This window comes from Petaurus breviceps, unplaced genomic scaffold (genome assembly GCF_028583685.1).
Source record: "Petaurus breviceps papuanus isolate PSGF00001 unplaced genomic scaffold, PetGlider_PUasm1.0 90903, whole genome shotgun sequence".
NCBI lineage: Eukaryota > Metazoa > Chordata > Mammalia > Diprotodontia > Petauridae > Petaurus > Petaurus breviceps.
This window is the reverse complement of record NW_027187376.1, coordinates 10,120,089-10,137,393: the sequence shown is the minus strand read 5'-3', so window position 1 is coordinate 10,137,393 and position 17,305 is coordinate 10,120,089. Positions and strand designations below refer to the sequence as shown.

The following is a 17,305-nucleotide window of genomic DNA, read 5'->3' as shown; positions in this document are numbered from 1 at the left end:
CACACACACACACACACACACACACACACACACACACACACACACACACACACAAACACACCTCTTTTCCCTGCCTCTTTCTCTACCCTCCTCTATCCTCTCTCATACTCCTTTCTCCCTTGCCTCTTTCTCTGCTCTCTCCCTCTTTCTCCCCCTTTCTCTCCCTTCTTTTCTCTTCTTCCCTCTCTCTGTTTCTCCCTCCTTCAACTACCAAAGCCAATGCTCACTATGTTCACATTCCATTTTGCCAATCCCAAAGAAACTAAAAAAAACTAAAAAAAGTGATGTTTTTTGTATGTTTGTTTTTAGGACTGACTTGGTCATTTTCCCATAGATACAAACCTTTCAAAGTAGCTCACACTGATTCCTTAGGACAAAAGATTTAGAGAAGAAAGGGATCAATGAAGCTCATCTGATGATAAAACACATCCATGAAGACCTAAGGTCCTAAAGTCCCACAGATAGTGAGTATGAGAAGCAGAATTTGAACTGAGGTCCTGACTTAGAGACAGTGTTCTTTCACTATAGCATACTGCTTCTTTAAATCATTCAGCAAACCCTTTATAAGTTACTTGTTAAACCCAGCCATGAACATATTAACAGGAAAAAAAAACAGAAGGAATGTTTACTCATACCCAGCCACAAAGTGCCAAAGCTTATAATGTTTCTCTGACACCATGAGATGAAAGCCTAAGTGAAAATGAAATAAATTAATTTTCTTTGACTAGATGGGGGAAATATGAAGCAGCCCTGGATTTGGAGCCTGAAGAAGTAAGACGGAATATTTCTCTTACTCTACATGTGACCTCATGAAAGTTACTTAACCATCAGTTTCCTCAACAATAAAACAAAAGTGGAATAATATTATCTCTATGATCTCTTAAAACTTCAAAATTCTATACTGCTAATTTAAAGTTACTTTCCATATAAAATGAAGTCTTATCACGTATCTTATTGCATCTTATGAGAAATAAAACAAAGACTTTTTCATTGAATAAGAATTATGGCAGAGTAGAAAGACCTGAGTTCAAGTCTCTCCTTTGATACACAGCAGCTGCGTGATCCTAGGCAAATCACTTAACCTCTCAGTTCTCTAGGAACGTCTCTAAAACTCTAAGTTGGAGATGATTTGAATTGATAGAGAAAGTATATGAAATTACAGGTCAGGCCCAAGTGTCTAAGAATAGCATATTAATATACTGCACTTATCTAATTAACTTTCTTTTTTTTTTTTAGCTCTAATTAACTTTCTGATACTAAGGGGTTATATAGCTACTTTTTAATTCTTCCTTCTGTGTTTAAGAGGAAAAATAAAACCCAGTTCTTTTGAATGCTCATATAACCCCTAGACTGCCAAGAAGGTTAATAATTATTTTTTGGCAGAAATGAATCTCTCAGATTCAGACAATGTGTGTCCAATGTTCCATCAGGCTATGCCTTTTGCTTCTAACTGACCTAAAGTGATTATCCCTGAAAAAGACAAGATCAGCAATTCTGTTGTGCTCAAAGCATCTGGATGCTGGTCCCTCTCCATTTTGTGTGCCTTCTTTAAAAACCCAAATTAATGTTTAGCTATTTTATACCAGTGACTCTAGAAATAGGGGCAATAGTTAAGTGAAAGAGAAGTACATAATCTCTCTTTATTTCACTCCATTTCTATTAGTGCTGGCACTTAAAGAAAGCCAGGGAAGCCAGGAGGCAAAGAGGAGGAAGGGATGGGGGACAATCAGTGAGTGCTTGGTTGTCTGATCCATTGTCACTGGATCAGAGAGTATGTGGAGTGGTGTAATGTATTTAGAAGACTAGAAAGGTAGGAAGCCATCAAGTTATCAGAGGCTTTGAACCTCAAAAAGAGATTTTATGTCTGATTCTAGAGGTGACAGGGAGCCACTGGAGTTTACTGAGTAGAGGTAGGAATGGGGGGGGGTATGATGTGACATGGTCAGACTTGTACTTTAGGAAGATTACTGCGAACAGAAAATGGAGGGTTCACTGAAATGAGGAAAAGATTCATTCTCTAGCAGACCAACCAACAGGCAACTGTAACAGTCCAGGCTTGAGGTAATGGGGGCCTACACCAGGATGGTGGCAATGTCATCAGAAAGAATCAGTAGGGGTATGTGAAATGTTACAAAGGTAAAATCAACAGAACTCGACAACAGATTAGATGTAGGAGGTGAGAGAAAATAAGGAGTTGAGGATGGCATACAAATTTATTTCTAATATCAGTGGAATATAGGGATGAAAATACCTGTTTTTGATTTATGACCTTTTGGAGACAGTTCTAAGAGGGTTTATATATAGCAAAAGAAGATCCAGTAGAAACCTTACCTGTTCTATTTTATTTAAAGACTAAAATAAATATGCCATGATTAGTCTGAACCAGGGGTGGAGAGCCTGCAGCCTTGAGGCCACATGTGGCCCTCTGGGTCCTCAAGTGCAGCCCTTTGACAGAATCCAAACTTCACAGAACAAATTGCAGTTTGGATTCAGTCAAAGAGCCACCCTTGAAGACCTAGAGGGCCACATGTGGCCTTGAGGCTGCAGGTTCTCCATTCCTGGTCTGAACCAATCAATACCTACCAAAGATGAGAACATTTGCAGGTTTATGTGTATGCTGTTTCTATTCTTAACCAGTTCATAGGGGTGTTTTGTTTTGTCTTGTTTGGATATGACTGACAGCTGCTGTTCTCCTAAGGGGTTAGAAGCACACCAAGATGGTTATAACTAAGCCAGACAAAGTGACAGGTTTTGAAAGCCTAGAACTGCCCAAGTTTGAAGACAAATTTAGAAAAAGAGTGGGTTTTTTTTTCCTTCCTTCAGATAATCTAATAAAATTTAAGTAAAATGAGGATGGTTTTTATAAATCCCACAGCCTTCTCACTATTGGATTAGAAATAAAGCAACCTTTTGTGTGTTAAGACTGAATTTTTCTTTTTTGTGGAGACAGTGTGTAAACTGTTAATCTGGGTGAGTCAGAGAAAAAACACATTCCCTAGCTCAGTGAGGAAAATGCTGTGGGAAGACCGATGTGGCAAACACAACAGTGAAGGGAGGGAGTTAGTTATGAGGAGGGAGAAACCTCTGGAATGTGTGTGTGTGTGTGTCTGCCTATTTACAAATTGGCATGTTTCCACAGACAAGTCATAAACATATAGCTTAGTCACAGAATAGGTACCTTCAAACACTTATTTCAGGACTGCTACTAAGAGGAATTGCCTTATTTTTTCCTGCAAAATCATCTTCAATAATTAAAACATTAGGCCCTCCTTTTGTCTACATCAATTTTAAGCAGCTAATTTTTTAAAGATTCAAAAAACATAATGGCTCGTGGTCTTATTTATTACAAATTGAAAAGATCAAATGAATGAAATGAATATTTATAATGATACTCCCTCTTTCTTTTCACTTTCCTACATTTTAAACATGATTTAAAAAACTTTGTCCAAAGGCCAAGAAGCAGTATTGCTACCATATGCTTCGACACATATGGTCATCCTCAGTCATCTAGCTAATGGATAATGTTCTCTGTACTTTATTTATATTCAATGGAATTCATGATTTTTACTTGCTCATCTTCAAAAAGAGTATAATAAAATTATTTTTCTTCCTAAGAAATACTCACTTTGCAATGGGGTATTCCCACATGTATCCCCATCCTCCATGGAGCTGCACACAATCATAAGCCACAGTGTTTTGTAGCTGAGATGCCCTAAATAAACAAAATATGGGAGGAAAAAGGACCTTTTAAAATGGATTTCTGCAGAATGGCCCCAAATCAGGGGATGGTTTATTTATGACCATGTAACTATATAAGTTTATGGAGCCATTAAACTCTCATATACATACATACATATATACACACATACATATCTAGATAGATACATGTCATTTTTGATAGGCAGCTTATACACATATGTCATTTTTGATAGGCAGCCTACATAAAAGGATGTATTATGTAGGCTGCCTATTAAAAATGACGAATTATTTTTTGTACATTTAATTTTCAATTAATAAATATCTACTTTCTCTCCTTTCTCTATCTCACACTCCCCAAAGGCAGCAGAATTTAAAAGAATCAGCTCTTAGATGGAATTACGAGTATGATTAGCAGATGTTTTCTGTATAATATAACTGCTCATCTAAAAGCACATATAAAGATAAATTTTAAAATTCCTGCATAGAACCTTCTTAGTTAATTATAGCTTTTGCCAGGCTTTTATTAATGCTGTGTCCATGTAAATGAAGTAAATATTAAGTTTAGCCTATTACATTCAGCCCCTCCTCCCCCACCAAATGATACCATGTTTAGGATGAACATATTTACTTGACAAATCACTTGGATTCACTGTTTTACTCAAATTTCCTCAAATTTCAACAATATAGTCTAAATCTCAGTTTTGAAAAAGTTATTCTCTGAATTCATATCACCAAATTCATTAGCACTTATAAATGTAATTTGTTACAGTCATAAAAGACTGACCATTTATAGGTAATAGTAAAGCCCTAAGGAAGAATCACCGATTAAAATTACATGCCTTTAATATAGCAAAAACATATTTACATAAAAAAGAATTAACCATATTTATACAGTGTTGTTTTTCAAGTACAGTCTAATGGGAAGAACTAAAAAAAATGAAGTGTTGCATTCCCCGCACCCACCCATCTCATCAATCTTAAGGCAGAATTCCATGAAAAGATAACAAAATGGGAATTTTATCTATGCTACTTAAAAAATAAAATGCAATGTGACACTCGGATTTGCCTTCTTCCTTCCCAGTCTGAAAAAAAAAAGAAAAACTCAAGGCAAACCTATAATAATAACAGAAACAATTTTCTATCTTAAATAATTTTTAGTTCAAGAGGTAGATCTGTTTTGTAAAAAAAAAGTACAATAATCTGTTTACAGAAAAGGTTGATAGAAACTCTGGGGGTAATGACATTTGGAATTTTGGAAATACCTTTATTTGGCAAGTATATGGAATATTTTCTAGATTCCAACTAGCTGTTTCCTTGCTTTATCTCTTAATCCGAGTTTTATCATATCAGGTATTTCCAAAGAATGCTGAGAACAGCAGATAGAAAAGCTTTTCAAAATCTGTCTATATTTTGCTCTGTTATATGTGAAATTAGAGGGAAGAGAAGGGGATAATCCAATTGAAAACATCTCCCCAAATGGCGCCCGTTCTGAATTTCTACTTGCTACTTTCCAACCTGCAATTAAATTATTTGTGTAAGAACACAAGCATTATCCTACTTATTTCTGCTTGCTTTCCTTCTAGCCTGACTGAATTTGAAGTTAATGAATAATGACAGAATTTTTTTCCCCACTGTATTTCCAGGGTAATAAATTGTTTATTTATTTATTTTAAAGAAATGAACCTGCTATTTCTGACTTTCTTCCCATATCCTTTGGTCTTAAAAATCTATATGAAGTTTGAATGAACTCTTTCTCTTGTTCATAATTATTATATTCCCTTTATTCAATAGCAGAACATTTAATTTATTCAAATTGGGCATTATTCTCCTGTCTTAAAATAACACTTAAAATGTTTGACTGGATAATTAATTCTTTCTCTTTGAAACAAATGCTTCAAGTAACTTTGAAAATGGACAGTTTTCTGATGGGGACAAATCATTAGTCCTAGTTTAGCCTTTGGAGGAGTTAAAAGTTCATTACCAACCCTCTTGACAGATGAATCCTCAGCCTGGATTAAATGGTTGGTTTACTGGTACTCTTTTGCATTGATATGACCTCCTCCTTCTAAGGGACCTCTATGGGTAAAGTTGGCCCACTTCCACAGCTTTCTGCAAAGCACCACCCTTCAATTACTGGAACATACATACCAGTATTTTGCCATGGAAGCAGAAGCCGAGTCCAGACGTTTTGCCTCATGCAGCTGCAGACAGCTGTCCACAAAAGCCCTGGTCACACAGATGTGTGTTTTCAGTTCAGCTAGTTTGTGCTGCACTGTCTTGTGTCCAAAAGAGGAAAAGGAAATTTTTAAAAAGGGAACATGTGAGAACTTTTAAATGCATGGTTTGTCCAAAAAAAAAAATTGTAGGGACCTTCCTGGCCCCAAATGGTTATGTTGCATTTTGTTCAAAAGTCAAACTCTTACCATCCCAACTGGTACACTCAAAATCTTAGTGCTCAGGGAAATTTCAAAGACGGGAGAAAAAAAGATGGAAAAATTAAAATTCTTGTTGGCTTTCAAACATTAGATCATAGAAGCTATTTCTTTCAAGTTGGAGCACCACCTTGAGGCTCAGTAATTCTTGACACAGCTGTTTCTTTTTTAAGGTCTGTGAGCCAGCCATTCCTCTGAATCTTCTTTAGAAAATGCCACTGTTCCCTTCTTTTGCATTGGTCCTGAGCAGTGGTATTTATGGCTTCCCTTTCTTTTTCACTGCATACGTGACCAGATTAACTAATTCACCAGCACAGGTGCTTCTCCACTGATGGAGATGGAAAAAGAGAGGCCTATCTATGCCTTCGTGTTCTATAAAGGTCTTTGTCTTGGGCCCCAGATCACTATAGCACTAAGCAACTTCGTCCCAATTCTTAGTATTTCCTTTTATTTAAAAAGACTTTAAAAAAAATTAGACACTCAAAGAACAAAACCAATCAGATAAATAAGCCTACAAAACTGGTAAGGATAGCATCATACTCAGAACCTGATAAATTAACAAACAATATGTTGCCTAACAAAAGGCTCAAGGTTCTGATACCTTTGATTAAGTTTTTCTTCCTTCTTTCCTTAAAAAAAAAAAAAGGTATAATTGCAGTCTTAGGTTCAAGCCCAGCTTGACATATACTGGTTATGTGAACCTGGGTAAGTCACTCTCTTGGTGCTCTAGGAGAATTTTTAAGATTCTAAACTGTACAGAGGATGCCAATCTGCACTAGTAGAGGGAATTTCCTCATCCAGGAGTTCCACACAGAAATGAATTCACAAATGTGGTAATGTTCCCATTGCTATTATTACAATCACTGTTAAAGTTAACCACCCCTCTCCTCCCCCTTCTATACCCCCAGGAGCAATAACAATTCAGGGTTATTCAGTTTAGAAATAGCATACACATAAACCAAATCCAAGTCCTAAACTGCAATCACAAGAGAACTGTCCTGGACCCAAGGGCGATGATTCCTGACTTGATATTATTGCTGGAACAGCCATAAAACCAGTCTTATTCCATGTACACTGCTTGAGTATGCAAGTGTCCCTGTAATCTCTGGAAAGGGAGAACAGGGAAAGCAAGACCATGCATTGGTCCATGGACAGACAAGGTTGGGGTACAGAAGGCTCTGAAGGACATGACAAGCTTAACAGTTTAGCTATAAAAGTCTCATCTCCTGAAGCTTTTACTGCTATCTGCCCACTCAAATTGGTAACTGCTTAATAAATGTTTGTCAACTGACTGTCACAAAGTTGACAAACATTTATTAAGCACTTAGTATATACCAAGTCCTGTGAAAAGTGCTTTGGATACAAAGTAAAGCAAAAACTTGGCCCTTGGTCGCAAGGAATTCACATTCTAATAGAGGGTGAGATAACGTGCAAGAAATTGTACATATATGGAGAGTACAGATGGAAGGTAATCTCAGAGGGAAGGCACTAGCAATGGGGAGGCACCGCGGGAGGTTTCTCACAGAAGGTAGGATTAAAGCTGAATCTTGAAACAAGTCTAGTAGAGACAATGAGATGAACGTTCCAGGCTCAGGAGATAGTCAGAGCAAAGGCATGAGTTGTGAGATGGCAAGCTTAACAGTTTAGTTCTAAAAGGCTATCCCTTGAAGTTGTTGCTGCCATCTGTCCACTGAAATCGGCTTTGCCAGTTTGGGAGCTTTTCTGGGAGTCTGAGGAAATGTCTTCCAATGTCGTAGGAGACTCGCAATCTTCCCTCTACCACTGCTTTTCTCTCCTCTTCTCACTTTTCCATTTTTTTTCTGCTTGTTTTTTTTTTCTTTTAAAAATCACAGTCAAAATTCTCTACCATAGGGAAGAAAGTAGGACTCCTTTGCCTCTAGGTGCCCCTTTGAGCAAATTTAGCAGTTGGTCACTAAATGAAAAAGATGAACAAATACTATTCCACTGAGACTGAAAGTGAGGTAGATCATTTTAAAATCTATTTCTACTCTGTATCAAGCATTGTACTAATAAATGCTTACTGACCAACTGACAATAACAACATCCGTGCCTCATAATTGATACCACATTGGCAAACTTAGGACAATTTTCAAAATATGGAAGAATCAAGTTCACTGAGTGTAATTCTCCCAGGGGAGAAGCTACTCTCAATGAGTAAGTCAAGTACCCTTGGAAAAATGGGGCCCATTTGTAATTCTTACTTTCCTTTCTAGGTTAAGCTCTTTACTACCTATTACAACAGCTTCTTACTTGCTCTTTCTGTCCTCCTACATTTCTTCCTATCTCGTCCATACTGTCAAAGTGAAATTCCTACAGCACACCTCTGACCACAACACACCCCTGCTCAACAACCTCTACTGCTCCCTATAGCCACTAGGATTAAACAAAAACTAATTTGTTCTTAAAATCCTGCACAATTTAGCTTTAGCTAAACTTAACAGAATTTATACACAAAACTTTCCTCCCCCCGTTAAATTGTGATCTCCTGGCAGGTAGGGACTGTCTTTTGCCTTTCTTTTTATACCCAGAGTTTATCACAGTGCCTTGGCACATTGATGCTTAATCAATCCTTACTGACTTCTCACAATCTATATAATTTAGCCCTGATTGAACTACCTGACATTTCTCAAAGAAGATTCCAACTCTCATCTCAATGGGTTTTTATCACCGGGGGCACTTGCAGACACTGCCTAAGCAAACACTACCCTACTCTACAAGAACTACCTACATTCCATTATTACCAAGTAGCTGAATTACCAATGAAAGTTAACAATAGCATCAAGGCATTTAACTTACATTCTAACTTTCTGTTAATGAATTCTAAGCTTCCCATGGTATTAAACATCAATTCATGCTAACTATAAATACTAATATTCAAATAATACACTGAAAACATTTTTTTTCTATGTGATAAACATTATTAGAGTCAGAGCTGGAAGGGACTTAGAGGTTATCTAGTCTAGCTGGATTTGTTAATTATAAAACTAGTTAATGAAGAAATAGTTAACCTAGTTTCTTACATATTAAGATTAAAATGTTTGTCTACCCCCATCGTTTTCATAACTAACTGTGGGAGGCCGGGAATGAGTCATGTTCTTGGTATGTTCTCTCTCGAAACCCCAATTTCTTCCCTTTTTATCTCAGAATCAGAAAAGCAAGAATACATTTTAAGCCTAGGAGAGCAAAAGCTGTGGATTTTTCACTGCTTTGGAATGGATTGAGATTTAGGAGATTAGAAAATTGGATTTAAATTCCAATTAAATACAAGTGGGTAGCAGGAAAAATGCAGGCAGAGGTCTTGTTATTCCGACTATTGTTTTGTATTCTGTGTGTCTCTGAGTTGTATTTCCTATTTAATAGGAAACTGGCAGTCTTGTCATCTTGTGGTTCTCTTCAATTTCAATTGCATACAAAGACTGGATTACTAGATCTGAAAATCCTGTAACAGAAGGGCTATTTGCAAATTTTAGACCTGTGTTCAAAAATAAGATTCATGACACATTTCCAAAAGATCACACAGCCACAAAGTATCCAAAGGTGGTTTAACAAATGTTTAAGAAGTGTTATATTGTTGTATAGCTTGGTTAAATTGGGTAAAAGGACAATCCTTTCTTCAGAAGTCTCATTTAAAAATGATAGTTTTAACTTGCACTAGATGTAAGAAAAGGCCCTTTCCAATTCCTCAAACCACTTTTAAAAAATCAGCTACTTCAGGGGCGGCCAGGTGGCTCAGCGAGTAAGAGCACCGGCTCCAGTGTCAGGATGACCTGGATCAAATCCGGGCTCAGATACTCAGCCCTACACCCAGAAATAACTCACCGTGTAACCTTGAGCAAGTTACTTAACCCCAATTGCTAAAAAAAAAAAATCAGCTACTTAAGTGAGGTAGCCTTGGAGCAGTGGGTGAGACTGAGGGGCTTGGAGTCAAGACAACCTGAGTTCAAATTCGGCCTCAGATACTAGTTGTGTGACCCTGGGCAAGTCACTTAGCCTTTCTCAGCCTTAGTTTCCTCATTTGTAAACTGGACATAATAATAGCACCTACTTTCCATGGTTATTTTGAGGACCAAATGAGATAATATATGTTCAGTGCTTTATAAACTTTAAAGTGCTATATAAATGTTAGCTATGATGATGATGGTAAAATAGAATAATTTGAAATATCTAAGAAATCTTAGAAAACAAATTTACTGCAAAAGCTTAATGGTCAGTCTCTGTAGCCTCTGACACAATTAATTTGATCCTCTTCTCCTGGATATTTTCTTCTTTCTGGACTTCGAAGACACTCTGTATTCTGATTTTTCTCTTCCCTATCACATTATTCCTCTTTTTTGATTACATCTACCTCATTCCTGTTAGCAGAAGGGGGGCAGTCCCCCAAGACTGTCCTAGACCCTCTTCTCCCTCTATCCTACTTTCCTGGGTGATATTATCAGCTCCCATGAATTCAGTGATCATCTCTATGCAGATGACTCTCAGATCTTACTTGTACAACCCTACTCCAGTCTCAAATTAGTAACTATCTATTAGCTATCTCAAACTGGATGTCCTATGGACATCTTAAACTCAACATGTCCAAAACGGAATTCAATATCTTTCCCCCCCCCCAAACAGTCCTGTCTTCTGAGTTTTTCTATTACTGTTGAAGTTATCACCATCCTTCCACTCACCTAGGCTTATAACTGAGGTGTTATCCTCAACTCCTTATACTCTTGTCCCCAATAACCAGTTAGAGGTCAAACCACCATTTCTGTCTTTGAAACATTTCTCATCTATGCCCTATATTCTCCTCTGATACTGCAACTACCCTGACACAGTCCCTCACCAGCTCAGCACTGGGCTATTGTAATACCTTGCTAGATAGTTTTCTTGCCTTGAGTCTCTTTTCTATTCTAATCCATTCTCTACTCAGCTGTCAAACTCATCCTCCTAACATACAGGTCTGACCATATCACCTCCCTACTAAATAAGCTGCAGTGGTTCCCAAAGATCTCCAGGATCAAATATAAAATCCTCTGGTTGTCTTTCAAAGCCCTTTGTAACCTGGCCCCTGCCTCCCTTGCTCATCATACCCATGTACTCTGCCACCCATTGACACCGGCTTCCTTGTTCCTTGTTAAGACATTCCATCTCTTGACTTAGATCATTTTCACTGACTGTCTCTGATGCCTGGAATGTTCTCCTTCCACATCCCTCTCTCCTAGCTTGCTTAGTTTCTTTTAAATCTCAGCTAAGGTCCCATCTCCTATAAGAAGACTTTTCCTGTCCTCCTTAATCTTGGTATCTTCCTTTGGAGATTAACGTGTGTGTGTGTGTGTGTGTGTGTGTGTGTGTGTGTGTGTGTGTGTGTAGGGCAGCTAGGTGGTGCCGTGGATAGACTGACTCTGGCCTGGAATCAAGAAGACTACCTTTACTTTGTGACCCTGGCCAAATAACTACCTGTTTGCCTCAGTTTCCTCATATGTAAAATGAGCTGGAAAAGGAAATGGCAAACAACTCTACTGTCTCTGCCAAAAAACCACAAACGGAGCCATGAAGACTCAGACATGGCTGTGACAACTCAACAACAACAAACACACTGTTTGCACATGGTTGTTTGTATGTTGCCTCCAGGGACTGGTTTTCACCTTTCTTTTTATTCTCAGCAGTCAGCCTGGTGCCTGGAATGTTGCAGGCAATTAATAAATACTGATTAACTGACATATTTCTATCTTTCCATTCTCTCACACTACATAAAAATGTAAAAAGCAGCTTCAAATATTTCTGTGAGAAAACTGCTGAGATAATTGTCCTATTTTCCACCATTATCTGCAAAATCACAAGTTTTCTAAGATACCTGAGCAAAGAATGGAGTAATATTTTCAGATTAACCGTCACAACTTAAGTACAAGTGTCAAAAGCTTCTAGAAACATAGAATTCAGGGTTAGAAAGGTCCTTAGGGATTTCGTAGGCCAGAAGTTCTTAGCTTGAAGTCCTAGAACTGCCAAAAGATTCATGGAGAGATTTCAAGGGGTCTGTGAAGTTGGATGGAAAAAAATTACAACTTATTTTCACTAACTTTCAACTGAAATTTAGCATTTCCTCCAATTATTAAAGGTGTTAAAATATTCTGAGAAGGCTTTACCAGTTTGCCAAAGGGATCCATGAAATAAAAAAGGTTAAGAACCCCTAAGTCTAGTTTAACACTCATTTTACTAAAGAGGAAAGAAACAGAGGCTCAGATAGGGGACCTGACTTGCCCAGGGCCAAAGTGGTAAAGAGTAAAAAGTCTAGCACAGACCTCCAGAGCCCAAGGGTGTGCTGGTCAATGATTCACAACTGTTACTTGAAAAAAAAAAAAAACATAAGTAGGGCACACTTTTAAGTTCAATCTGCAGCATTAATATTTTCTCTATCACTTTCTTAAATTTAGTCGATTAACAAAACCATAAATCAAGTCCTGATTTTTAGTATTGTGATATCCCAGGTACACATGTTTATACTAAAAATATAAGCTCTTAGGAGCTGGTTCAAACTAACGCCAGCATACCCCTACCTGAGTCCACAGTCCAGGGTTCTTTCCACTTTTTGGTCCTTTTACAATCAAATAGCAACACACAATATTAGGAAGTGGGAGCTCCCAGACTCTAGAATACTTGTCCCTTTCACTTGCTTTGCATGCTACCCACTACGACTGTATGTTTTTGTGTGTTTAATGCTTTCTAGTGAGGAAGAGAGTAAAAGGGAGAAGAATTAGGTAACTTCTCAGGAGTTCAAACACAGAGAATGCTATTTATTTGTCCTACAGAGAGAGTTAAGAGCAACCTTCACACTGCTAGAAGTGAGTTGTACGTATTTTGTAGGAACAAAGACAGAAAGTTAAAATAGACAATAGTCAAAAAACTGGTCAATAGTCCAAACTCTGCATTTTAGGGACAAGGAAAATGAGGCACAAGTAGATTAAGCAATTCGTCCAAGACCACACAGGTAGCAAATAGTAGATAAAGGATCTGAACTCAGATCCTCTGATTCAGAACCTAGCACTCCTGGACTTCACTGTTGCCTCCTGCCTTATCAGGTGGTGAGTTCCCCTCAATGAAAGTTTTTTTTTTTTTTAAAGCAATCGGGGTTAAGTAACTTGCTCAAGGTTACACGGCCAGTTATTTCTGGGTGTGGTGCTGAGTATCTGAGCCCGGATTTGATCCAGGTCATCCCGACACTGGAACTGGTGCTCTTACTCGCTGAGCCACCTGGCTGCCCCTAAGCAATTGGGGTTAAGTAACTTGCTCAAGGTTACACGGCCAGGTGTTTCTGGGTGGGTGCTAAGTGTCTGAGCCCGGGATTCGATCTCCAGGTCTTCTCAACACTGGAGGCGGTGCTCTTACTCGCTGTGCTACCTGGCCGCCCCCAATGAAAGTTTTTAAGCAGAAGATAAACAATCATTTGCTGGCAATTATCAGTTAGAGAAAGGTTGGATTGTTGAGGTTTCCTCCAATTCTGAGATTCTAAGCACATTCTGCTGAAACCAAGATGTCAGGTCACCAATGACTTAACAGTTACTAATAAAATGACTTTTACTCCCTCTTCATCCTTCTTGACTATTCCATTACATTTGACTATTGTTATTTCTTCCTTTTCCTCCTTGACACTCCTTTTTCCTTCGAACTTTTGTGACACTATTCTCCATGGTTTCTATGCCTTTCTCAGTCTCCATTACTGGCTTTTCACTCTTAGTTGCCATTACTGTTTTCTCATCTCACCTCTAAGCATAAGTATCTCCAAAGATTCTGGCCCTGTCAATCTCTTTTGGTTCTGTGCTCTCTTTGAAGTCTTATCTATTCCCATGACTTCAATTATCACTTCTATATAGAGAACTCCCAAATATAGAGCTACAATCTCTTCCATGAATTCCAGTATTGAATTTCCATGTTTCCATTGGATATGTATATCTAGCTGTCCATTCAAAAGCTTATAACTCAACACTAACTTATTATCTTTCCCCCTAAACTTGTACCTCTTCCTAACTTCCTTTTACTAAATATGGAATCACCCTTTAACTTGCCCTCCCAGGGTAAAAAATCTCACAAATCATCTCTGGCTATTCCTTCTTCCTCACAGTCAATCATTTGCCAAGTTCTTGACTCCTGCAATAGCCTCTTAATTAATCTCCCTGCTACTCACTTCTCCCTGCTTTAATCCATCCCTTACACAGTTGCCAAAATAATCTTTATAGGTCTGACCTTTGGATTCTCCTTCTCAAACTACAAACTCAATTTATTATTCAAGCCCCTACACAAGCTGGCTTTAATTTACCTTTTGAACCTTATTTATGTGACTACTCTCCATACTCCCTACTTCCTGGACAAGCTAAACTATCAGTTGTTCCCTGACCTTATCTTGCCCACTCATGACACTTATTTAAAAAATAGCACCAAAAAAGCATAGCTCACAAAGTTTAGTGTGTGAGTCAGATAAAGAAGCTTGACTGTTATTTCTAGTCGGGGCACAAAGAGGCGCAGGTTAGTCCACAGATAAGTCTCTGTGAACCAAAGGATCCCAGAACCACAGCTATAGATTTGGGAGGGACACAAGGGGTCTAACTCCCTCATTTTATAAAAGAGGAAATTGAGGCCTAGGGAAGTTAAGTTCATACAGGTAGTAAGCATCAGAAATAAGATCTGAACTCAGGTCCTGCCTCCAAAACTAGGGTTCTTTCCATTATGACATGCTTTGTTATAAGGACTCTGATTACCAGTAATTTTGTGAGTGCATAAAGCAGAAAATGAAGAACAGTTTGGGTAAATAATCAGTTATCTACAGTTGCCCTTTGAAGCAAGGAAGGAGACTTTGTCTTTTTCAAGGAGAGAACAGAACCTTGATTACATGTTATTAGCTTTAATAATTTGTCATTAGCCTCAGAAAGGGGCAGGAACAGGCAGGAATATGTTTTTATCTGAAGAATACAGAATAGGGCACTAGGAGGGAGAGAACTGTAACAAAATTGCTCTGTTTATCTGAAATGTAAAGACAAGGAGACTTCTATTTTATCTATGCTTCCTTATTCCTTCAGTATCTTAAATCTTTCAAGTTTTAGGCCTACTACCACATCCTCTAGCAAACAGTCTCAGATACCAATCTCCTGAAATGACTGTCATTTTAAGATCTGACCTCTGCTACTTTATGCACCTATTAAGATAGGTATAAAATACATATAACATTTACCTAGGACAGGCACTACAAATGGACAGTGAGTGAGCCTACAACTGAGTAAGAAGGAATAAGTGGGCTGGAAGGCATTCAATAATCCCAACCTGCTCCCAAAGCCCATCTTTCTCATTCTGTCAATAAGCATGCATTAATATTTGGCTATTCCTTCCCCCTCACAGTCCTTATTCAATCATTTGCTAAATCCTTGACTCCTGCAATAACTGCCTAATTAATCTCCCTGCCCCTAAGTATACATCTCCCAGCTTTAATCCATCCTTCACACTGTTACCAAAATAATCTTTATAGATTTAATTTGTGAATTCTTCTCCTCAAAATACAGACTCAGTCTCTCCTTCGCTGTATTAAGATAAGATACAGTCACCACTGTCCTTTCTCAAGCTGGACTCTCTGACGGGCTGGCCACACTGTTCAAATGCAAAATGTAGGGTTGCCAAAAAGACTGTTTTATGGAAAGCTCACACAGGGCAAGCATTCACTTGGTGGTCAGAAGAAGAGATACAAGGACACTCTCAAGGGCTCTCTTAAGAACTTTGGTATTGATTGTGTGACTTGGGAGACACTGGCACAGGACTGCTCAGCATGGCGTTCCCACATCAGAGAAGGCGCTGTGCTCTCTGAGCAAAGCATTGAAGTAGCTCAAAAGATACATGAGATGTGCAAATTTAGAGAATCCACCCCAAATGTTGACATGGACTATCTGCGCCCGACTGTGATAGAGCATTTTGAGCTCGTATCGGTCTGATCAGCCACCGTCGGATACACTGAAACTTGACTTTAGTACAGTGATGACATTTTGGTCCTCTTCGAGAACAAAGGACAACAACCCACCAACCAACCAAGCCCTTGACTCCTGCAATAGCTGCCTAATTAATCTCCCTGCTTCTAAGTCTACTTCTCACTGCTGTAATCCATCCCTCACACCGTTGCCAAAATAATCTTTATAGATTTGATCTGTGGATTCTCCCTTTCAAAAAAACAAACTCGGTCTCCCAATTCACTATATTAATTGCTGGAGATAAAAGAAACATAAAAGACAGTCTTAGGCACTTACTATCTAATAGGAGAGACAACATGAAAATAAGGTATATAAAGGGTGAATTGGAAATAGTCAATAGAAGGAAAGCATTAGAAGTAAGGTGGATTTTACCTGCAACTTGAAGGAAATCAGGGAATCCAGAAACAGGAGACAGAGAAGAGGAGAAGACAATTCTAGGCAAGGAAAAAAGCCAGTGAAAATGCCCAAAGTTGGAGATGGGGTGGGAGTGGGGTGGGGAAGGGTAAAGTGTACAAGGTATAGGAAGACTAGAAAGGTTGGAAGAGGTTGTCCAGGTTATGAAGAGCTTTGAATGTCCAAGAAAGGATTCTGTATTTGATCCCAGGAGTCAATGGACTCTATTAGTGGGGTGTAGGGGAAGGGTAACATGATCATATCAGTTCTTTAGGAAAATCACTTTGATAGCTGAGTAGAGGGTAGAATGGAGTAGGGAGAGACTTTTGACAGGGAGACCAACCAGCAGGCTACTGTAATAATCTGGGCACAAGATGGGAAGCTAAGTGGTATAGTGGATAGTGAGCTGGACCTGGAGTCAGGGAGATGTGAGTTCAAATCTAGTCTCAGACACTTAATAGCTGGGCAAGTCACTGTTTGCCTTAGTTTTCTCATTGTAAAATGAGCTGGAAAAGGAAATGTCAAAACACTCCAATATCTTTGCCAAGAAAACTCCAAATGGGGGGTGGAGTCAAGATGGCGGAGTAGAAGCAGGACCTCCGCTGGGCTCCGGCTTCCACCTTCCCCAATCCACATAAAAAGGGGACTCTAAACAAATTTTGGAGTTGCATAACCCACAAAATGACACAGAGAAGCTAACCTCCAGCTGAGGACAGCCCGGCAGGCTGGCAGGAATTGGCCAGCTCAGTGCTCTGGGAGCCGAGCCCAGGCCCATGC

The 17,305-nt window shown here is 38.7% G+C and overlaps 1 protein-coding gene across 1 annotated transcript in view; it reads right to left on the bottom strand.

Annotated features, from left to right (window-relative positions):
- ACADL (acyl-CoA dehydrogenase long chain) overlaps positions 1 to 17,305 on the bottom strand; it is a 54,215-nt gene that overhangs the window by 1,971 nt on the left and 34,939 nt on the right. Inside the window, exons 9-10 of the mRNA XM_069075227.1 lie at positions 5,848 to 5,975; positions 3,626 to 3,712 (exon numbers count right to left, since the gene is read on the bottom strand). Coding sequence (XP_068931328.1) covers positions 3,626 to 3,712; positions 5,848 to 5,975 — 215 coding nt within the window. The remainder of the gene's footprint in view (positions 1 to 3,625; positions 3,713 to 5,847; positions 5,976 to 17,305) is intronic.